The sequence below is a fragment of the Pyrgilauda ruficollis genome, unplaced genomic scaffold, assembly GCF_017590135.1.
Source record: "Pyrgilauda ruficollis isolate IOZ18807 unplaced genomic scaffold, ASM1759013v1 scaffold41, whole genome shotgun sequence".
Taxonomy (NCBI): Eukaryota; Metazoa; Chordata; class Aves; order Passeriformes; family Passeridae; genus Pyrgilauda; species Pyrgilauda ruficollis.
This window is the reverse complement of record NW_024525601.1, coordinates 6,866,559-6,890,631: the sequence shown is the minus strand read 5'-3', so window position 1 is coordinate 6,890,631 and position 24,073 is coordinate 6,866,559. Positions and strand designations below refer to the sequence as shown.

Below are 24,073 nucleotides of genomic sequence, written 5' to 3'. Positions count from 1 at the left end.
GAGCCCCTCGCCCGCCATGCCCGCCGACGGGCAGCTGCTGAGCGCCCCCGCCGCCTGCCCGGAGCCCGGCGAGCAGCAGTACCTGCAGCAGGTGCGGCACATCCTGCAGCACGGCCACCGGCGGCAGGATCGCACCGGCACCGGCACCATCTCCGTGTTCGGCATGCAGGCGCGGTACAGCCTCAGAGGTGGGCACCGCCGGGACCCCCGGCCCCTGAGCTTCCTCCCCGTCCCTGCTCCGCCCCTGCTCCCTGTCCCTGCTCCCTGTTTCTGCTCCTGCCCCTCTCCCTGAGCCGGGCTGAGTGTGGGGGTCTCACACGCCGGGGCTGTCCCGCTCCCTCCCTCCCAAGGGATCTGACACTGGGAGCTACACATCCTCTCGCAACTCCTTATTTCATATCCCAACCTCACAATGTCCGGTGGTGGCATTGCCCTTTGTGTGTGGGGAAAAGCCGAAGTCTGCTCACCCTGGCCGGTACAGCCTCAGAGGTGGGCACCGCCGGGACCCCCGGCCCCTGAGCTTCCTCCCCGTCCCTGCTCCGCCCCTGCTCCCTGTCCCTGCTCCCTGTTTCTGCTCCTGCCCCTCTCCCTGAGCCGGGCTGAGTGTGGGGGTCTCACACGCCGGGGCTGTCCCGCTCCCTCCCTCCCAAGGGATCTGACACTGGGAGCTACACATCCTCTCGCAACTCCTTATTTCATATCCCAACCTCACAATGTCCGGTGGTGGCATTGCCCTTTGTGTGGGGAAAAGCCGAAGTCCGCTCACCCTGGTGATGGCTGGTCCCCGCTGACACTCTGGAACTCTTTTCCAGATCAGTTTCCACTGCTGACAACGAAGAGGGTGTTCTGGAAGGGAGTGCTGGAGGAGCTGCTGTGGTTCATCAAGGTTCGGTATTGGGGTGTCTCTGTGGGTGGTGGGCCCGAGAGTGGCACAAACAGAACCAGCTGCTGGGCACTGGATGAAGGCATTGGATAACTGCAGATGCTTCTGTTCCTGTTACAGAAGTGCCATCTCCTAATAATGTGACCATACATGGAAGACCATTATCTCCAAGATATTCTGCATTTTAGTGCAGACTATTGCTAACAGTGCAATCAGAACAGCTTATCTTCTATTTCTTCTTAAGGGAGAAAATTTGAAATAGTGAAGTCTTGGACTAATTTGAAGATACTCCACAGCTATAAGGCCTAATGCAGTCTCTTTTCTTTGTGTTTTAACCAGAAATAATAATATGAGACAGATAATAGGCAATTTAATGATCTGCTTTTTAATATTGAGGTAGCTTGATTTGAACAGAGACAAGCAGTGTGGAACCACAGGTGAAGTAAGACTGATGTAAATAATAGACTTTTTAGTAGCAAAAAAAATGAGATCTAATAGAGCTAATAGCTGCACCTAGTATAATAAAATTCAACTATAGTTAGTTCATTACAATGTAAGTGTTCCTTTCTATGTTGTGATATTGAGCAAGTATGGGAGAATCTACATAAGCATTTGCTAGATAGCAGGACTCAAATGCAAATTGAATTTTTAAAAGCTTTTGGTTTTGTTTGATTTTTTTTTTTTGTTTTGGTTTGGTTTTTTGTTTGTTTGTTTGGTTGGTTGGTTTTGGGGGTTTTTCTTTAATGTAAAAGACTAGACACTCCCCAAAACAGCATAATTTCTGTGTTGGATTTTTGAGTGTGCTGATTTGGACATCTTGCAGGATTAGTAACATTTTTCAGGGTTATTTAGTCATTTTTGTCATTTTAACAAAAGGATTTTTAAGACCTTAAGCTTATTATAGGTGGCTCGGAAAAGACTGTGCCTAGGCCATACATTTTTTATTAGTCTATTTTCATCAGTCTGTAAAGTAACATCTTGTTCTCTGCAAATATGAAATGACATTCCACAGTTGACCTTGAGGCTGTTTGTGCATTCACAAAGTGTGAGAATCCTGAGTTAAACAACAGCAGTGTTTAACTCAGCAACTTCAAACTCCATCCCAGTGTGCTGCTCACGAGTTTTGTTTGTCCATGTGCAAGAACCTTACGCAGTACATTAATTAATTTCTCCTTTATTAGTGGAGAAATACTGCGCACTAGCAAACTTAATACAAGTGTTTTAAATCATGCTCTCTGTGTTGGGACTAGGATGCAAACTTCTCACTGTGTTTCGTAGGGTTCTACAAATGCCAAAGAGCTCTCTGCAAAAGGTGTGAAGATTTGGGATGCTAATGGGTCGCGTGAGTTCCTGGATAAGCAGGGTTTCAGCACCAGAGAGGAGGGTGATTTGGGACCAGTGTATGGTTTCCAGTGGAGGCATTTTGGAGCAGAATACAAAGATATGCACACAGGTAATCACATCCAAATACAGTCTTGAGTGCTCAGTGGGACAGCTGTGACACATCACTTCCAGAAGCCTGTGTGGAATGGAATGTTCTTAAAGAACCATTCACAGCAAGCTGACAGCCAGAATAAGGAGTCTTTGAGAGAGTTAATTTAACTTTTTTTTCCTTACTCAATCTTAATTATCCTGAAAGATGTAGCTTTGCATACTAAAGTTTGGTATTTGTGGAACAGATGAGTCATAAGGCACACACTGTTACTCTTTTACCTAGAGCAGATGTGGTTGCTCATAGCTGGAAGGATGTGTGTGCTGCAGTCCAGAAACCTGAGCTAGCTCCATTTGATAACAGAACACAGGCTGCCATCTCTGTATACCAGTGCAGAGTCCATGAAATTGTTGTGCTGGAAAGAGCTGGCATCAGTACACTACATTCACTGGAGGCAGTGAAGAGAAAAATGTTTCCATTCTGCATCTGGAACCAAGTTGGGTGTTTCCACAGCTGATGATGCTGTGGTGTGGACAGAACAGCTGTGACAAGTTGTGATGTGATGCAGAACCTGTTGGTATTTTCAGTGGAACTGGTTTATTAAACTGACTCTCAAATGTATTGATTCCTCTTTTCCAAGTCACTGAAGGAGAGGTTATAGAAAGTGCTTAGAGGACTGCCATTAAGAAAAAAGTGTCAAAAACCAGATCTGGTGTGATTTTTTTTTAACTTGGATTAACAACATGGTTAGTTATCTAGGTGAGGTTTCTTGTTTGTTTTTTTGTTTCCAGTACAGCCTCAAATTGCAGCTCACATTAATTACTGATATTAGACTTAGTATTGGCATGTTGGCCACTAGCTGAATACAGTTTTATGGTGACACAAATGATGCAAATTGTGAACTGTCACATCTGAAAACTTACAGTTTCTCATCTTAAAAAGTCTAAGGCACAACATAGCATGGAAAAAAAGAACAAGATAAATTCATATAGTTTTCCTTACGAATGTATTTTCTTAAGTTGCATTACTAATGGATAGGTAAGTAGCTTCAGGAACTAACATAACTATTTGACAAGGCTTCTGGTAGTGCTGGAGAAGAGTTCCCTGAGATGCTAATTGTGTATTACTACCTTGTTTGCCAGCTTGGGTCTCCCTGTAACCATAATTTGGTGTTGCTGCAATAAGAGTTACTAGAAAAAAGTAGTTACCGGCCATGCTGATTAACTGGCATGAGTCAGAACTATGATTAACAACTAAAGACTTTTTTATTCTGAAATCCATTCTAATGGTCAGTTCATTTCAGAAAATTTCTTACACAACTGGTATTGAGCCTAAAATTCAGCCTGTGTCATTGGGTGAAATGTAATATCCTGTGCTACACATGATTAAAGTTTCTTTCTGGAGCTAAATGCTATAAAAATTTAGTTTTCATACATGACCTTGAAAGTGCTAGATGGATGCATTTATTCATCTGTAAAAAACTCTCTACTTTTGAGTGTGTAAAGAATGCTGGCACCTGGCACACTGGTCTGGGCATAATTTTTTAAATATATATAAGAAGGAGCACAGTAGCATGCAAATTGAATGTTTAGAAAGGCATTTTAATCCAGAAATGCAATAAGAAAATCAGTCTAAATACCATGACTGACTAGGTGGTAAAATCTTGTCCATTCCAGTACAGCTCTTGTCCTATTTAGGTAACAAGTCATCATGAGTCATAAAATATCATGCTTTCTCCAGCTAGTTTTTTTGTATTGCAACTTCTGTGTCTTGGGGTTTAGTGATTATACAGACTTTTTAGTTGGTCTTAAAATAAATCAAGTGGTTGAAAATGGAATAAATAGGAATGGTCCTGTTTCATTGGGTGCTAAAGGTACTCAAAGGACACAGAAGAATTGGGGGGACATACAGAAATATCATGAGAATTTTACAAGGTCTGGACCATCCTAAGAAAGACCAAGAACAGATATGTTTGGATGGTGCCAACTTATTAATAATTTCAAAGTTGCAATAAAATCTTCAGGGGTTGTCGTTTGGGTATCACTTTTCAGTGGGACATGGGCTGGCTGTTAAAAAAATACCATGATTTGAATCTGTTCGGTTTAGATCTTATTTGTTCTATTTCTTCAGATTACTCCAACCAAGGAGTTGATCAGTTGCAAAAAGTGATTGAAACGATCAAAACCAATCCAGATGACAGAAGAATCATTATGTGTGCTTGGAATCCCAAAGGTATTGAACAGCTGGCATAAAGTGAATGCAGTTGCACATTATATTGCTGTGTGCTAATTACTAAATTATGTTCTGTTCCTGTGTCAACAGTCAGTTCCATGCAGTGTCCTTGTTCATTCTTTATAAAACTACCAGGAGTGCAGTAAAAAATGGCCAGGGGTTATAATCTTGATTCTCTTTCTACTTTATCCTCATGTTCAGACCTCAAAAATAATGAACAGTTTCTTCAAAGTTTTTCTCTCCAAAGGTTAAAGTGAGGGATACACCAGTGTCTTTGACATACAGTTTATTCAAAGACAGTAACTCTTATTTTAAAAAGGTAAAAAAACCCCAAACCATAAAAACTATATTAAAGCAATGTGTCTGGCTTTTAGCCATGTATATATACTATTGTAAACTTAACTCTTAAAACTAGGGAACAAAAATATTATTTTTGTTGTAATCTTCTCCTTGAACATGGGTTCATATGAAGAACCTATATCATACAAATGATAGGGTCTATTTATACATAGATATCCATTCACTCTGTAGGGATTTCTAAACAAGAGCTACTGCAAGAGAATGTTTAACTTTCACCAGTGATAGACCTGTACTCCAAAAACATCACACACAATTTTTCACTGTTCTCTGAAGCAGTATGCCATATGCTGTTGCTGTTATTTTCAAGGGTAAACATTCTCAGAAAATACCTGGTGAAAGTTTTCTTTGCCAAGCTGTAATTTTACTCTCTGCACTTTTTAAGCATAGAAAAACACTCAAAAAAATCTTCTGGTTTCCGATTTTTTTTTTAAATGAACATTACTTTTGTACCTCAACAAGCACATTGCAATGGGAAGAGAGTAAGATGAAGCAGTTGGAATTTGCTTTAGGGTATATGCTTAATTTTACTCTTAATGTCTTCCTTTAGGGAATTCAACTGTCTCACCAAAGTGAGTGGAAATAAACTGCTGTGCAACATTATGGCATAAGTCTGTTCTGTGGAATATGTTAATGACTTTCTGGTCATACAATCCAGGGAGACAGCTTGTCATGACCTGGACTTAATTGCTGGGGCAGCATGTGCTTACAAACAAGAGAAAAAGCAACAGAATGACAGTGCAGTTGGCTCTCTACTGTATCTCATTACATGCTTGTTTAGGTTTTGCATCTTCTGCATTTATCATTTATAACACACTAATGCTGTTACTGTTTTCTTCCCCCCCCCACCTTCTGTACCTCAATTCCTAGATATTTCCCTGATGGCTTTGCCTCCGTGCCATGCCCTTTGCCAGTTCTATGTTCTAAATGGTGAATTGTCTTGCCAACTCTATCAGAGGTCTGGAGACATGGGACTAGGAGTGCCTTTTAATATTGCCAGCTATTCACTGCTCACGTACATGATTGCTCATGTCACGGGGCTGAAGGTAGGCTATTTAATAATTTTATTTATTCTTGTCTGAGAAATGAGGGACTAAAAGATAAGGCTCTTCATGTCATGCCCAAGAAAAATTGAAATGAGCATACTGTTTGAAATCTTGCTGAAATACGTGTAAAAAAGGGCCCTGTGAAATGATGTGAATTGCCACTGGTTTGTATGGGCAAATCAGCAATGTAAGAATTTTAAAATTCAGGTTAAGCAGAATATTCTTTCATGCCTTGACTGTGTCAAGACTGCCTGTTCACTACTCTTAGAAATCTGAACTGAGTGCTTGTCCTCATGGGATAGTAATGTCCAAGTGATTAGATTGTGTAGTATGGGTTTATTGGAAGTGAACAGTAGCTCAGCACTTTCTGTCAAGGTTCTAATTTGGATATTCTGCCCATCTAACTTCCAGCTATAATTTCAGCTGTGTATTTCTTTGGTTTCCTACTGTAGATGATTATGTAGAGTGTAGTATGTGCTGAAGTAGCTCCTGCTCTGACTTCAGACCTGTATTGTGTAATTTGGCAGAGAAACTTAAATGCACGACGGTCTTGTACAAGGAAAAACCCCTTTTCTTTAGGGCATGTAAAAAATTATACTAGAAAGGCCTTCAGTGCCTAATCCTCCTTCCATCAGCAACATGATGTGGAACTCCTTAAAATAGGCCAATAGGGAAGAATCAGACTTCACAGCAATCGCAGAAATTAGTGCAAGGTACTAAAGAAAGTGAAGTTTAATGTTACGTCCAGCTGTTGCCTCTCAGCCACTTCCTCTCATGGCTTTGGTGGTTGTCAGTGTAACACATCGGAGAGCTGATCAGCATTGGTCAGAGGCCAGTAAAAGAGCTGATGTAACTTCCCCATGTGAAATTCCATTGCTCAGGAGCTGCTAAGTCACAGAACTGCAAGCTCTGGGTGCTTGCCTGTGCCTTACACCTCCACTGCTGTTTGGTAGTGGCTGAGGCAGCTGCTCTGAAGCCAGCTTTGGTGAGTTGTACTTACTAGAAGTGGAGTGGAAAAGCTGGATGTCACTGCTGCACCTTCTTTCTGTCTCAGTGAGCAGATCAGTATTGCCCCATTCATTTACCAAAGCTACTGTCATAGCAGGATTTGAAAGATAAGTTTTTTGGTAAGCTAGTGGAAATTTCATTATATTTTCCATTAATTATGCATTAGTCAGAGAAGCTTGTGCCCTTCACAAATTTCAAGGATACAATCCTGTACAGCAGCTGCAATTCCACACAAGCCAGATGCTGAGAATCAGTGCTGTAAGCATTGTAATGTTTTGCTTTCTTGGAACCTGACTGTTTGAAAACCACATGTATTCTTCATTCTTTTCAGCCTGGGGAGTTCATACACACCTTGGGAGATGCTCACATATATCTGAACCATGTGGAACCTCTAAAAGTCCAAGTAAGTACTTATTCTGTACTCTGTCCTTTTATCTTCCACAGTGCTTATTCAATGCAAAATTACCTTGATATTTTAAATGTCCTTTTGCAGATACTAATTTTTGTGGCCTTTTTTTTCTCATTTCTATCCGAATAACTGTAACATCTTAATATCTGTTCAGGTTGCAAACAGAAATACAAGCATGATTGAAATATACATCTGTGTACTACTCTAAAACCAAGTTAGAGAGCCAGAATCTGCACTTTTAACTTCGAAAATAATTCCACCTAGTCCCAATAATACAAAATAAAATGTCTTTGTAATGTATCAGAAAAGGATCACTTAAAATTCATGGAGTTAATCAGTAATACTAATTGGCTGAGAAAGGCTACATTTTCTTCAGGAAGTAATTTGTTGCAGTAGGATAAAATCAGTGTTTGATTTGATTAGACTAAGCTTGGACTGAATGTCCTCATTATTAATATGGTTCAAAACCATCCAGAAAAACAGTTATTGATTCAGACCCTAACGATGAAAAGTGAGAAGCTGTAGAATATTTGATGCATGTTTGGGTCAGATTTTCCAATTTAATTTCCTCTGAAAGGAATGTAATGTGTAACCACCAGAACTGATCTGCCATCTGAAAGTACTTGCAGTGCATTTGGATGATCAGGGAATTCACCTGAAAATTATGCTACTGCTCTCTGTGAAAGTGCTAAGGTAGATTCTCCCTGTCTTGGGATTTTCTTCAATTTTTTTTTTTTTTTTTAGTGTAAATCTTCTTGGTGGGAAGGGAAAGCCTACATAGTGTAATCTGATTTGAGATTGTGAACACAAAGTCTCTGCTTTCAGTTATTAGCTTTATACAGTAAGCTTGCTTTTATTTCAGCTTCAGAGGGAGCCAAGACCTTTCCCCAAACTCAGAATTCTTCGTGAGATTAAAGACATCAGCGACTTCAAGGCAGAAGATTTTCAAATTGAAGATTATAATCCTCATCCACCTATTAAAATGGAGATGGCTGTCTAATGCTATAAACCATCATTAAATATTAATGTGGAAATGTACCTAAGCTACTTAGTTTCTCTAAAGCAGTGGAGCTTTTGTATACTTCAAAAGGTATTTTCTTTATTATTAAACAGTCACAGACCAGATTTGCCTTCAGTGCTACTACCTTGTAGTTGTACAGGACAGTATGCTTATTCCTGATATACCATGCAGATGTTTAACCCAGTTTTAAGTTGTTAGAGAGCTGCTTTTCTACACATTGTTTCAGTTGCCAGTGGCCATTTCTGTTACCATTCAGTTACTGTGTGTGAGTAGCACGGGTTTACATAGCACAGCTTGATTTGGTACTGAAAATAAGAACTTGTATGTGTGATAGAGGATTCCTTCAGGGCAGGAGAAATTGTTAAATATATTCTAAAGAGTGTATGTTTAATAAAGTTTTTTTAAAAAATCTTCTGGAAGGCATGATGCATATTTAATTCTGGTGTGGTTTTTTATAGTTAGTAATAAAAAAGGGTTGGAAAGCAAAATGTCTTGGAGGGTAACATCTGGCAATAAAAAACACACTTCCCATAGTCTTCACAGATGAACCATCAGGAAGGCAAAAGATTTTAATGGAACCTTGCTGGAACTGCAATCTCTGCATAATGTTGCTGGGGTTTTTTTATTCCTCAACCCTAAATTACTAAGTTGATATAAATCAAAGAGAATTGCAGTTAAACAGAGGTTACCAGATAATATTAGTAATCAGCTGTCTGTCATCATTTAAAACCAGATCCCACAAATATATGGACTAATTTTGCAGCCTGAAGCAGTAAAACCTATAGTTCATAGTATTTTTAGGAATGGAGTTCATTAATTAAATTCTAGCAGAATTCAGCTTTCAAGTCTCCTTATCCTTGTACCTTCTGCAGTAACACATTAAATTCCTCTTCAGCAATTTAATTGTGAGTAGATATGTGGTTAATATTCATAGGATAGGCAATACATATTTGAACATGTAGAAAAACGCATAGTAATTTTTTGAATTAAATTTTAAAGTCAATAAACTGGTAAATATTGGAAAAGTGTACAATTTCAGATAATTCTAAGAATTTAATAATCAGTGTGCTTTCATTCAGGGTCCTGCATAAGAGGACCATTGAAACTTTCTTAAACCAAACTGATCATAACTTTGAAAATCATACTTTGTATAAAATTTTTTTGCATATGTCATTATGCTGATTTTCCTTCTACTGATCACTTATATTGAGACTAATTTTTTTGTAGCACAAAAAGTTATTTTCCTTTCCTGACATTTAGCCCAACACAAGAAGATTGCACCAAAAAATAATCTCTGCCTGTTGTAAGCACACCAAATGTAAAGAGACCACTGCTCATTAGAAGGGTTCTTAATAATTTTCACTGTGGTGCATTATTTGTGAAGAGAGATGATCAGACAGCTCTTTCAGCTTAGATCCTGTGAGAAGCCTGGAATGGTCAAACCTCATCCTCTTCTGGGGCTGCATTAAATGGACGCTCAATAGCCAGCCTGCAGTTGAACACACTTGGGTCTTCTCTCAAATCATCAAACTCACAGGTAGTAGCAGCATTCTTCTTACCACACCTGAGAGCTTTGTCACATGCTTCTCCTAATAAATTTCATCTCAGCTCTACTAGTCTGATATTCTAAAGTCACTTACTTCAGATGGTCCAGGTGTTATCTTTTCATTAATGGTATGTCCCAGGTGTAGTTGTCAGCCACTTCTTACCATGTGCATACTTTTATAAATTAAAGGTTCTTCAGTGTTCCTACAGCCCTTTAAAGTACAAGGAAACAGATTAAGCTGCACATTCACTTAACAGTTCTGCCTACACTTAGCAAGTAAAGTTCCTTCTGCTGGAATCCACTTTATGTAACACTGCAGATAAGGTGGATTCTGCAGGACATTTTAGCAAGTGTAGCCAGACAGGATGTGACATAAAGCTGGCCTCAGGGCTTTACTAGTGGGAATTAGCAGTCTCAGTGGTTATCCAGGACAGGAATACCTAGCCAAGAGAAGAATTCAGAATGGGAATCATTTACTTCATAAATTGCAGAGGAGTTAGGTCTATGGACATACATAGCATACATAAGCAGACCAGTCTCTATAGCTCGGGAAGAGTTCCTAGTTTTTAGTATAGGAATTAATTACAACTTCACTGTTTTTCCTTTATCAGTGCAATTGACTACCAACAGCAGTTGGAGTGAAGCTTGTACCTTGAAGACCAAGAAGGTTTATGGTGCTCAAAAGATCAGAAAGATGTAAAAAGCATTTCAACAGCACACTTTAATGTGAGTAAAAATAATAATACATTTTAAAATTCGTAGGTATGAGAATTCTAGGAGCTTTCATGAAAAAATATGAATATTCAAAGAATTTTAATATATAGAGCTAAACAGGAGGTACTCTAGGAATTTTGATTTGCAGAATCAAATTTGAATGATTTGCAGAATTGCTCATGCTGCAAAGATGATTACTATGACCGCAGGCCATATTCAGAGCAGTATTTTAGACAAAACATGGGACATTGCTTGATACTTTCAAGAGATGTATCCTTGTATCGTTTCTCCACTTTCCAAGGGCCATTCAACAACTCAGAGATAGCAATGAAATTTCTTACCACTTTGGTCAAATATCTACTCTACTCCACTTTCTTAGACAAGTTTTGTAACCCATTCTATTTCTGACATGTTATGGTATGTTGCAAAATTTGCCTTACTGCAGTACCACAAAGAATATTAGTTATCTGATTATGGTAGATGAGGGGTCAAAAAAGAAAGAACTGCTGAATTTTTGAGACAAACATTCAGCCATCAGAATCAAGTCTTCTAATGAGCCTGACTTGGTGAGTTTGTCACCATAGTGACTGACACCTGTGAAGTCTGAATGTGGAATGCAGCCCAGGCTTCAATGCCTTTATTAAAACCACAAACAGTTCACATCCACCTGCTTGAAGTTTAACCCACCCTCCTAACTTCCCTTTGCAACCCACAGGAAGGTGAGCTTGTGGGGTAACAACACCAATACATGCTGTGGCCACCATGTAGCAACATGTTTTTTAAGGGAAAAAAAAGAGCGATCACCATAGTCAGCTGTGACTGGAATTTTTTTATATAACTAACCTGTTTTCAAGCCTTTCAGATACTTGGATATGATCAAACATGATCAAGTGCTGGACTAATAGACAGAGGCCCCCAAATCCAGACTAGAGATGACTGCCACACTGGGACATGCAAAACCTTTCAGTGCATAACATGAAACAAAAAAAGTTACAACAGTGATGCAAGCTTATGCTCAGAAATCACAATCATGAGAGCTGAAGAAACTAATCAGACTGCCTTGAAGGATGGGGAGAGAAAGATTTTCTCATTGCTGCTGCATTTTGCAGAGCCTTTCTCTGGAACTTTTTGGCCATCAGCAGCACAGACAAGCTTTCATTCACACTTCCCAGCCTGCATCTGTCAATTTGGAGACAACTCAAGGCCCTGGCTTGTAGAAGATGTTTAAATATCACTCTGTTGTGGCAGTGGAAGGGAGAAAATGGAAAGTTAAGATCTGGAGACTCCCAAATTAACATATTAGGAGAGCTGCTGGCAACTCATACAAAAGCATTTGTACAGTGTCCCTCCTGTGTGTGTGTCTCTATAAATCCAAATAATTTACATTTAAATGAGAGATCACATGAGAATTTGAATGAACTTCAAGGATGTTGTCAGTATTAAAAATCAGCTTATACTTGTAATATCAAGAACACTACACCTGACACAATAAACTGAGATACACTGAATAAAAATCAGTGTGTGCCAAAGGGCATAGTTGTACTGGACTGAGTTTGGAAATTACTGCCACTTAACTGGATGTTGAATCCTGCAAGTGAAAGTGAAGTGAAAATGCCAAGTGAAAATGGCTGCTCCATTCCAGGCCACAGACATTGGCTTAATGTGCACAAAGGCACACAGAGCCTGTAGTGAGACAAATATATTGTCTCAAATATTATGTAATGCTCACACAAACTGATTGGGTAGCTCTCCCAGATAATTGCTTCACACACTCCCTCAAAATCTTTTTAGCATGTAGGCTCCTTTGGGAGCCAACTAACACCCCTCTGGTCATCTAACTGTGTCCAGAGGCAGGAACCAGGGGCACTCTGGGGACAGGATTCAGCATGCCTGGGACTGCACAGCTTTGGGATATGAATGCTTGCCTATGTGAATGAGCAGCTATTCCCATTTTGAGGCACCTAAAGTGAAAATAGCAGTGATTCTGCTGTAGGAAATCATTCTTCCTCCTGGAGACCAGTCCAGCCAGATGAGACATGGCCTTGTAGCTGAGATACAGTTGGATAAGAGTCAGGATTCAATTTCTAGCTGTGCTACAGATTTCCTGTCTGGAGCTGGACTAAGTTGTTCTGTCATTTCAGGCCTCATATTAATTTCCTGTGTTTGTAGTACAGATAATTGTATTCCCCTTATTCACATGGGAATTCTGTGGATAAATACATTAAATGCTTATGTGGTTCTCTATGCTATGGTGAATGCTATGGTGAAAAGAGAAAGGCTATATAAAACATCCAGTAAAGCAAAAAATCAGGACTGGCCTTTAATTTGTAAAGCAAGGCAATACTAATGGGTCATTCAAACCCATCCTACTAGATATTCATTATAAAACACTCCCCTTTGCAAATAAAGTGCCCTATCTACTGGTAGACAACAGCTGAGAGTGAGAAGTAAAATTAAATATTTTAATAGCAGGGCTTGGCATGAGAAACTGGCAGCAGAGAAATTATGCTAATGTCATCACTGTTGTTTCCAGTTGCTGCAGAGAACCAAGAATTTGTTAATTCACATTGTTTGGCTCTGTAGATTTGGTGTCAATACTTGGCAAAAAGTTGGGGGAAAAAAAACTAATTTCCTTTAATCTGGAGACTGGTATTCTGAAAGGTATCAGCCTGTCTGCTGACACCTTGCTATTCGTGATAGATCTGGGAGTTAGTTCTGGTCTTTGGACTCATTAAAAATATTTCATGCAAAAAGTATTTAAATATAGCTGATGGCAGTGATTTACTACTAATGCTAGCAATGAGTTTCCTTAGGGGAAAGGACAGGTTGCACCCTTTTAAAATAGCTGCAAATGTACCAGACAAGTTCCTCTTGAGCCCAGACAAGGCACCAAGTGCACTGACAGACCTCACTGTGACCAGTCTCACCTGGGGCTCACACCTTCTGCCCACGGGCCTTAGTTTCTACCTGGGTTGCATGGCAGGTGTACCTGCCTCCAGCTGTGCTACAGCTGTGGACGTGTCTGGCCATGGAACAACACCCCATCCTGGCTGGACACACACCCTGGGCCCTGTCTGACCATGGTTCTCCTCACTCCTAGCCTCTGCTCATCCCCATCCCCGGGGAGATGAGGCTGGGGCCACCTCATTGCCCCCTGCCACTCCTGGGAGGACTCTGCCCTGCTGCCCCCATGGGGCTTCCCGACAGCTCCCAGTCCTTGGGAGCAGCTGGTCCCATGGCATCCTGCCTGCCAGGCATCTCAGGCTGCCTCAAGGCCTGAGCCAGCCGTGCAGAGCCAGGCCTGCAGCTGCACAAGAGCTCTGCACAAGCAGAGTTTGCCCTACAAACCTGGCCTGACTCTGGGCTCTGACCCTCTCTTGTGGTTTAACCCCAGCCAGCAACCCAGCCCCAAGCAGCCGATCGGGGTCAGGGCTGGGCTTGGAAGGGGAAAAGCTGGAAAATTCATGGTTTGAGATATAGACAGTTTAATGGGGAAAGCAAAAACTGTGTACACAAACAAAGCAAAACAATGAATGAATGAATTCACTGCTTCCCATGGGCAGGCAGGTGTTCAGGACAGCAGGGACCCATTACACATAATGATTACTTGGAAAGGCAATCGTCACCACTCCAAATATTCCCCTTCGTCCTTCTTCCCCCGGCTTTATACACTGAGCATGACACCACATGGTCTGGAATATCCCTTTGGTCAGTTTGGGTCACCTGTCCCAGCTGTGTCTCTTCCCAAACTCCCAGGCACACCCAACTTCCTTGCCAGCATGGCAGTATGAAAAGCAGAAAAGGCCTTGGCTTTGCACAAGCCCTGCTCAGCAATAACAAAAACATTTCTATTTTATCAACCCTGTGTTCAGCACAAACCCAAAACGTATCCCTTCCCTAGCCACTGTGAAAAAATGAACTCTAGCCCAGCCAAAACCAGCACACCCTCCCACAGCACAGGCCTTGCCCAAACGCTGAGCCTGACTGACGCCCTCACAAGGGGCACTTGATCTTCAGGGGCCATCTGAGAATCCCCACTTTGACCCCCATCCATAAGCCTGCCAGGGGCTATGCAGGGTCTGCCTGAGCCCTCACCTGGCTCCAACAATCCTTATCTCTTTCCCATTTCTGTGTCCCTGTCCTGATTCTGTGTCCCCTGAAATATCCCCTACACCCCACAGCAAGTAAATTCCCCTTCAGAGGAATCCCATCGGAGCCCACTCTGCTTCTCTGTTGGGTGAGGGGATACATCTGTCTTGGAGGGAGCTCCAGGCAGGAGCAGCCCTGCTGGCCCTGCCCGGCCTCACTGAAAGCCCTCCCCCATCATCCCTGCCCTCGGACCCATCTCAGCTCAGGACACAGCCCCAGTCCCTGCCTGAGCTACCCCAGGGGTGATCACAGCTGAGCAGAGCCATGGATCTCACTGGTCCGCACCTGAACCACAGGCTGAGCCCTGCTTGACCTGGCCTTCACTTCATCACCATGGGCAGGCTGGCAGTCCCTGGCAGGGCTCTGTCTGACCCTGGTCTCTGTCACTGGGACAGAGCTTGCCCTCAGAACTGTCTTGGCACCATAATCTTGGTAACCTTCCCAGTTCTGGCTGTTCCCTCAGACCTGCCCTGCCAGCCATGCTCCTGGCTCCCCAGCCCTCCTGCACCCCTGGCAGTGCCTCTGGTACCACTGAGAGGATGACTTGAAGCTTGCTAACAGCACGATTTCCTGGAATGTTGATATTTACAGCTGAGTTAGGGCAGCACAAATAGAGCTGGTGCAATTAGAGGAGCCTAAACCCCGCTCCTGCATATAGCCACTGCAAAGTCATGTCTACACATGCACTGCTGTGCTGAGCAAAACACTGGCTGAAGCACCAAACCCAGAGAGCAAAATGAAAATGGGAGCTGGGTAATCATCCTGGGCTACAGGGGATATCAGCTTCATCAGCCCCTCAGTGCTCTACAGACCACATTGTCCAGCCTGCACTGTTCTGCACAGGTGTTATCCAGGCTGTCTCTTGCACCTGCAGTGTGCTCCACAGAGCAGCATGGACTTCATCTTTGCACCTTGCTTCTCTACCCTTCCTATGGGCAATCACAACCACAGGATGCATGCTTTCATATTTCTCACTGATGTAGGAAGATGAAACTTTAGCAATTGCTTTCATAATAATAGTGAAAAAAACCCTAGATATTTCCAGGTTGTTCACAGAAATTGTATGTGGGAAGAATGAACTAGGGAGATAAGGTGAAGAAAGGCAACCTTGGAAGGGAATAGCTGAAATAGAGACAAAGTCATTTTCAGCTTTATTGTTTAACTTCACAAAGAAGTTTTGGCACATGCTCCAAGGGTTATGCAGTAGATTCATTAAGCAAACAGTAATTAGGAAAAAGCCCAAAGCACTTCTACATATATTCACATGTTCTCTGGTTGCTGCACCAATTCGTAGCACTGTTAAGGCCTGCAAGGAAATAAATATTCAAGACTTGCTTCTGGTTTACCGAATTCCCAGTGGAGTTACTCAGTAACACAGAGGATGGAATAACAGCGCACGGTTTTCTATGTGTTTTATAGAAAATGTTACACATGTTCTAAAACTTTTTATTGATTTTTTTTTCTGCTTTATCCTGTCCACAACCAATGTAAAGAATTATATAACAGGGTGTGTGCAGCAGTATAGAAATACACACACAGTAGATCTGGGGTTTAACAGTGCTGCTAAGTATAGCATGTTGGGAACACAAATTCTGAACCAAACTTCCAATTTCACTGGAAACCACACATTTAAAAACAAAAGAAGTCCATTCCCATTTCATACTAAATGTTGGCTGCCTTCCTTATGCAAGCATTGCAGTCCTTTTACATATTTTTCTAGAAAGGAGCTATTTATTTAAACTTAAGGGAATACAGATGCAGAATATGTATTAAGATCCTGTAGCAAATACATTTAATAGTATTCTGAATCACTAGTTCAAACTGAACTCTGAATATGTGAAGGAACAGTATCAGCATTACATCAGTACTGGAGTCACTGTAGTATTATTGAAATAAAATATTAAACCCTCAAGCTTTGAAATAGTTGCATGTCCCATCTGGATATGTATATCCTCATCTGGAAAAGTTGGCTCCTTAATACATGAGGGTTTAAACTCAGCTGGTTCAGTGACCCACTGTATTGCTTCCTTTATTTCCCATTTCTGCTTTGCATTCAGCATCTGGGATAAGAAAAATAAGAATCAAACACAGTGAGGGTTTCTAGAGAGTTATTTTTCCTGACAAACTGCAAAATTTTTATGAAGTGGTAGAAATTCTGGAAATAGAAAGGAAATGAAAAGTTGGAATTGCTGTTCTGCCTGTATTGTACTTTTGGCTATGCTTATGCAGTGTTGCAATCACTATGTCAATAATCCAGACTAGGTTCAAACTAAGCAGATCAGGACCTGTAGGAGGTAAAGCATTCTTCTATGGGAATGAGTATATCTTTGGCAGCATATATTTAAGTAAAGCACCCTAAAACATGGATATGGTTGCCTGAAATTTTCTGCAGAAAGGTTTCCTGACAAAAAAAAAAAGTGCAATAGTTTAAATAAGATGAGTTTTTGAGGCAGCATTTCTCTCCCACACAAGAGAAATTTTTTTTCTACAAAAAATGAATCATCTGAAAATTACATCATAATTCCTCTGCAGGCTCTTCAGGTCTTTGCCATTCTATCTTGACAGAGTTCCTGGTTCAGCATTCCATGATTTATGGCATCCCATGAAAGCTTTGTGCTGCACTGCAGCACCCAGAGTAGCTCAGCAGCTGTAGTGTGTCAGTGAAAATGTGGGGCAAAGAATCTGACACATAGCAGTCAACAGAGTAACCTTTCAAAATAAAAATTAGTGACTTCCATCTACTTTTTCATTTTCACTCAAATATTTTAGTTTGAATAACTTCTTTTCCAGCTTATTTTTGGCCAAATATCCATTAAAAATTATTAACAGGCTTTATTCTGGAAGTCTCTCTGAGTACAAAAGGCACTTTAAATCTTCTAGAAGACAATCCTGGTAGTGGGGCTCCCCCGCAGACTCAAATTTCTGGCACAGAAATACAGGTTAAAATTCTTAGTAATAAATCTACTTCAGCCTCATCCAATACTCCTGTTCGTGGAAATATATCAATGTTTGTTGATATCGTTATTCAGGATTTGAAGAAGGAAAAACTCAATATTTGTCAATAAATGCATATAAGAGATATTTCACCTAATGGTTTTAAATAAAAAATAACATAGTATAGCAGCAAAAAGTTATATTCACAGTTATTTTGTCTGGCCAAGCATTTCTTGTATAGATCTCAATCTGTAAATATCATCCTGTAGATAATCACTCACTTTTACTTTGAACGTATATGCATGCTTGGAACATGAAATAGATCACTTCTGAATGATTAATGGGGCCATAAACTGGAATCCATAAAGTAGATTTTACAATTATAGCATGACTGTCTTACAGAAGGAACTTCCTTGTTACTTCTCCTCCCTTGTGAGTAAGCTTCATCCTCCTCTGAAAATGAAGCGGCGATGGCGTTTTGTAAGTCAGTGGAAACACGTAAATCTTCACTTGTGACCAGCCCTCAGCTTTCCTGTGCCACTCCTGTTTTCCTGCAATGCAGCATTATGCAGTAGTGGAAGGGGGGAGTGTCTGGGAGAGATACAGAAGCAAAGTCATCACTGCCCATGTCACAGACCTGCAAGAGTTAGACTAAGCCCAGTGTGTCCTTTCAAAGCATAAAACACAAAAGTAGAACACTCAATTCAAGCATTTACTGTACATTATCCAGCCTTCTCTCAAAGCCTGTGTGTGCAACTGCAAGAAAAGTTAGATCAATTAATTATACATCTCCAAATAGCTCCACCACACTGCATCTAGAATAATATTAATTTACATGTAATTAGAATACGCTTTTTATTGCTTCCTCACAAGTAGCTAGAAAAAAACATCAGAAAATGAGATCAGATGTATCAGTAACAAACTCCTCATCCCAGCTAACTGTAACAAATAATATTTTTTTCTAATCCAGGTATGAACATCCCATAACTTGGCAACAGTATTTCAAGGTATACCTTTATGAAGGAAAAATACCAGCTATATTAACTTGATCTGACACCAATGAACTGAGACAGGGAGTCAAGCACATGCAGCTCTCTCTGGCAATAGGGATGCTGTTTATGAAGGAAGCCAAGCTCCTCTGCTCCTGACAGTTCCAGAGTATCCCTCAAAGTGATGGCAACCAGAATTTCTAGATTAAACCAGAATTTATTAAATTTTGAAGTTCATGTTGACTCTGAAGTAGATATCCCCTTTTCTCATCCATAAAGTTACCACAGGATAAGGGTACTGTCCTTCTCAATGTATCTATCCAAGCATGGATTTCATGTACTTTCATTAACACTCCTAATGATCATACTTTTGGTTAGTTCAGAGCACTCCCCTGAGAATCCCTATGTGCATAAACCCCTCACATAAACCAACAACAGCTGTAGCCATGCAAACTCACTGTTACACAGAATATACCAACAAAGAAATTTCCATTTCTATGTTAGTTCCATGGATATATCTTCGTTCATAAACACTCTGCCTAACTGGGAAAATCACTGAAATGCTATTAAGCCCACTTTTTTACCTCCCCAAATGGTAATGATAGATTTTCAGTCAATCCAGCAAAACTTGTAAGTGTTTAGGAGCAAGCAGTGAGAACTGATCATCATCTGTTAGCATTTCCCACATCACATACTATTTAAAATCTTATGGCTGTAAAATTGAACATTCAGGCCTGTTTTAACTGCTGGTCTGAGTTGCCCAGCCAGGAATAGGATCCTGAATAAGCCAGATATCCATTCTTTAACACTTTCTGTTTTGAAGCAGATAATAATTATAAGTCAGGCTGTGTTTAGTCAACAGTGTATTATTTTGTTAAATAATGCATCAAAAAATGTTATTTGGGTAAACTGAATTGGAGATGTTTTTACTACTTTATTTTTCCCAAAACCTGACATTTTAATCAAATAGATCAATTGGGCCAAATAAGCCCTTCCCTCTTCTCCCTAGCTATTTTATTGCAAGAGAACTGCAAAGCAGATAAATCCTTGGAAGAAGCAGAGATCGGCACAAGCTCATTGCTAACCCAGTGCAAAGAGTTATATGGCAAAACATCACCACTATGGCACAAACCTGATGTTTGACATTGCACTCCTGGGACACACAAGAAGATGCCAGCACACAGCAGGCTTCATCTCACACAGTCCCCTTCCCACTCTCTAAGAGATGCGAAGTAACTGTTTTCATCAGGTACAGATGTATTTAAGCTCACACCTTTCTCTTTTCCCAAGCAGACCATTTTGGAGTATTTCTGTAGGGGAACAAGAATGAATATCAAATTACACTGAACTGGATCAAATTCTCCTCCCACTCCAGGTTTCATCATTACTGTTGTTCCTCCAGCCTGTCAGTCTCACAGACTGATGGTGTGTTCCTGACAGAGTTACTCCCATCAAAACTGACGAGACAAATCCAGGATTAGGAAAATGGAGGGTACAAAACTCCAGCTTTGAAGGAAAGATGACTTACCGCAAGCTTCCTTCTCTGGTAGCACGCCAATAATCTATATGTATTCCCTGCAGAATAGCAAATGCTGGCAGCCTCCTTCAAGCATGACATATAAAAAAACCCAAAAAAACAAACCCATAGCATGATAAAACAGTATGATGAAAAAAAGATTAAGTAATGCTAGTCATTTGAAGATTGGCTATCAATCTTTTCCCCATTTTTCTGAAGCAAGCAGGGAGTTGAAACAGCAGATATTCTAAACCTTCACACCCCCCTCCCTCATCAGCTTGTGTTGCACTGCCAAATGTGTGTTTGCCTAATTTCATGGCTGTGAGTAGTTGATAATAAGCCCTTTTCAGCTTCTTTTTAAACTCTATCCAAGCAGGAGTAAAAGATTAAACAGGAAAGCCAAGTCACACTATTTTAGCTGTCAAATTAAAACAGGGAAGCACCCCTATTCTCATAGCTCCTGTTCTCAGAAAAGGAAATACCTAGTTATTTTAGAGCAGGATCCTTTAGATCTTAATACTGAAGGGAATTCCCCCCCAAAATGACTGATCACTTCAGCAAACAGATCAACACATGAAGGCCAAGCGTTTACTAGCAGACCATGGTAGCACAGGCAATTAAATTACCAAGTTTGTAGTTTTCAGCAAGGAGTTGTTTTTGTGAAAAAGCCCCCAGCCATTAAAAAAATGAAAACAAACTCCCAATTATCCAGACTTAAAGAAAAGCAGCTTCTTGTCCAAACCCCAAACAAAGACCTACAGATTAAAGCACATTCTTTAAGTACACAGCTTCCTGTCGCTGGAGACATCAGCCCCCACTGCTGGCTGTGACTCGAGAGAGGGCAAAGACCAGCTGTAGAGCTTCCCCAGGAGAGGGGCTAGTTTGCATCTCTGCTCGAGAGCAGACACTGGAAAAGGGCATGTTGGGAGGGAAGGACTTCTCTGGGCAGAAAGCAGCACTCCCTGCCAGTGACACAGCTTCTGTCTGAAATGAGCTCTAAGACCATTTTAGTTTCGACACCAACTAAAACAGGTACTCTTCTAATAGGGGCCAGTTCCTTTAGACTTTCTGACCATGTCAACCTTTCACATAAACTAGAAAACAAAACAAATTAAATAACTGGAACCACAGTGATGCCATAACACACAGATGCTTTTTTCTTTACGATGAAATGTCACAAAATGCAAGTAACATTTACATTTGGCATGCAAAGTTAATTCCTGACACCAAAGCAAAATGGTTCTCAACACCAAGCAGGAACATTTGACACTTTCTCCTGAAAATCATTGAGGATTGAGCATCCTTCTTAGCCTTGTTTCATTATGGAAGCAATGTTGGTAGAGTGATTGTTAAAAAAGGTGTGGAGAGATAATGACTGTGGGTTTGTGGGAGTCTGTAATTCATGAGGACATGAAAGCTTTGCCCACTGAATTTCTTTCCTTTATTACAGATTACCACAAATACAACAAAAATTGCCACTGGAAAACATATCTATGATTAATAAAATCAATATGACTGAATATATATAAAGTTATTACAAATTAATATCTGCCATCCATAATATACATTATCAAACAAGAGCGTGGTACAATTAATTAATAACGACATGAATCAGTACTGTGGTACAACCAACGGCAGCAGCAGCCAAGTACTTACATACTATTTTAGATTACTATTTTAGGTTACTGTTTATCATACATGAAGCAGATTTATCAATTATATAACAGCAGATATTTTTATGATTACTTATACTAATATTTATGCTATTGATATAAAGTCAATTCACCAGATTTCAAAAGTAGCAAAACCATCTCAAAAGGTGGGAACAGCCTGGGGGACCAATCCTTCCTGAAAGAGAGGAGGAGAGACCTAGACAGTAAGAGAGCTGGTAGAGTCCCATTTCCAAAATAATCCATATAACAGACTTTTTTTAGCCAGGTGTCCCTGGGGAGAGCCCAAGTGTTCATAGAAACGTTGTGTGGGATTCAAGAAAGAAGTTCTCAGGCTCATTTCTGGATAAACATAGAGTGATTTAATAGCACATAATCATAAGAGGGAGTGGGGCATTCAGCAGCCAATAGATCCTGTTTAATTTCTATTTTTTCGCAGACAGCTGGGGATGCTGGTTTCAGTTCCTTCAGAGCTATTCTTTTTTTCAGACTGTTTTCCACCTTCACATGAGAAATTGTTGTTACAGTCTCCTTGTTTGGTTCTTATCAGTGGTATCTGTGGATGTTTCTGGTTTCTAGGTACCTCAGCTGCACTTCAGAGAGGCCAGCTGCCCTTTTCAAGGATGTTTTTCTCTAGTTCACAGGGCTGGTCTCCAGGCTCGTAATTCCAGGCAGCTCTTTCTATATCAGTTTTTTTGGAGCAGACATATACTTTGTTCACTAATTTTCCTTTCTAACCATTCTGTCTTTATGGCACATCACTGCCTAAAAAAGCTATTTTTAATAAATAGTAACATGTCAAGTATGAAAGATTTGGCTCCCAGATCAACAGCACATTCAGTAGGGAAGCAGCTAAAAGGTGAAAATCTCAGATTATAATATGTGAGTAAGAAAGATGAAATCAAGAGAAGGGTATATGAAGAAACAGAACTCAGCAGAAAGATTTTCTTTCAGAAATGCCAGAGCTCCACAAAATTACTCTATAATGTTCCGACCAATTCCACCACTAAGCACTGTGCAATGGCTGCAATTTTCCGTCCTGCAAAAATGAAGCATGGGCATAGTCTCCAAAAACTCAGCTCAAATGACTGTAAGTAATTTGATATTTTAGGGCCAATCATATGCATAGATTATTTCAAAATCAAGACCACATGGAAATGAGGGCAATCAGGATCTCTCTGAGTTAATGAGCATTCTTACACTGAAGTCCCATGGGTGTCACCTTTTCCTCTTGTTTGGCCCACAGAGCTTTCAGGACAGCAGCTATAGCCAAGTGGACAGTGCCCTTCTCTGGTCCAATTAACTGAGCAAAAAAATGTAGAGCCCTTAGTGTCATCCACAGTGGTTTGATACTCACAGTTTCTGTTAAATGATATTTTGTTCCCCATGGTTTAAAAGACTGCACTGTTGATAACACAGCAAGGGGGAAAGTCACTGATACTGGGGAAAAAAAAACAACAACAAAAAAAACCCAAGAAAAACAACCAAAACAATTCATACTGGTTAAAAATTACAAAAAAAGAGAGAAGGTGCAGAAATGTGCAATTTGCATCAAATACCCCCCTGAATTCTGACCAGTTGCTTTCACACTGGCTTGCCTGAGAACCACGTGTTCCTAATTTCCAAGAATGCAAATGGAACTATTTTGTGGAAGTTCACAACTTACGTGTTTGTTACCATCCTTTTCACCTAAATGGCACCCTAAAATGTGTCTTACGGCAGAGTTGCCTGTTGCTGGTAAGTTGCCTGTTGCTCTCTGGAGAAGCCTTCAAAGTTGTTGACAATTTCTCCCATGTCTCTATTGATCACATGAATAAAGAAAGCCTTGACAGCACACATGACTGCCAAGCATAGCCAAATTTACTGCCTCATTACATCCAAATGCCTATAACAGAAGGGCTGTAGGCCCTTTCCTCAGCTGCTACTTTGAGAATTAACCTTTTCAGACAGTATGTGAATTTGAAGTAGCAGCGTGGAACCATTCATTTTGTGCCCAGACCTGGGTGGCCACTGTCAGTTTGGCTGAGTGGCCATGTTTTATCTTATACTTCCTGTTTCCAGATGCTTACCCCTTCCTCAAAAAAAGTAATAGTCGCAAAGGGCTTTCAAGATGAAAGTTATTTTGTATCACCTCCCACTCCACAGCAGAAGAAAACAGCCACTGCGG

General features: G+C 40.7%; 2 protein-coding genes across 2 annotated transcripts; one reads left to right on the top strand and one right to left on the bottom strand.

Annotated features, from left to right (window-relative positions):
* Positions 1-8: 8 nt before the first annotated feature.
* TYMS (thymidylate synthetase) lies at positions 9-8,723 on the top strand. Its single transcript, XM_041477705.1, has 7 exons — positions 9-188; positions 813-886; positions 2,162-2,336; positions 4,446-4,547; positions 5,775-5,950; positions 7,290-7,361; positions 8,230-8,723. The coding sequence occupies exons 1-7, from the start codon at positions 17-19 to the stop codon at positions 8,365-8,367; spliced, it is 909 nt and encodes a 302-aa protein (XP_041333639.1). The 5' UTR covers positions 9-16; the 3' UTR covers positions 8,368-8,723.
* A 1,632-nt stretch (positions 8,724-10,355) lies between these two features.
* Positions 10,356-23,700, bottom strand: ENOSF1 (enolase superfamily member 1). The gene is made up of 11 exons (XM_041477601.1): positions 23,635-23,700; positions 23,129-23,209; positions 19,920-20,030; positions 19,455-19,532; positions 17,955-18,036; positions 17,763-17,782; positions 16,704-16,857; positions 16,065-16,093; positions 11,749-11,898; positions 11,492-11,574; positions 10,356-10,374 (listed from the first exon to the last, which is right to left on the bottom strand). Exons 1-11 carry the CDS (start codon positions 23,698-23,700, stop codon positions 10,356-10,358), a joined length of 873 nt encoding a protein of 290 aa, XP_041333535.1.
* Between the last annotated feature and the right edge of the window lie 373 nt (positions 23,701-24,073).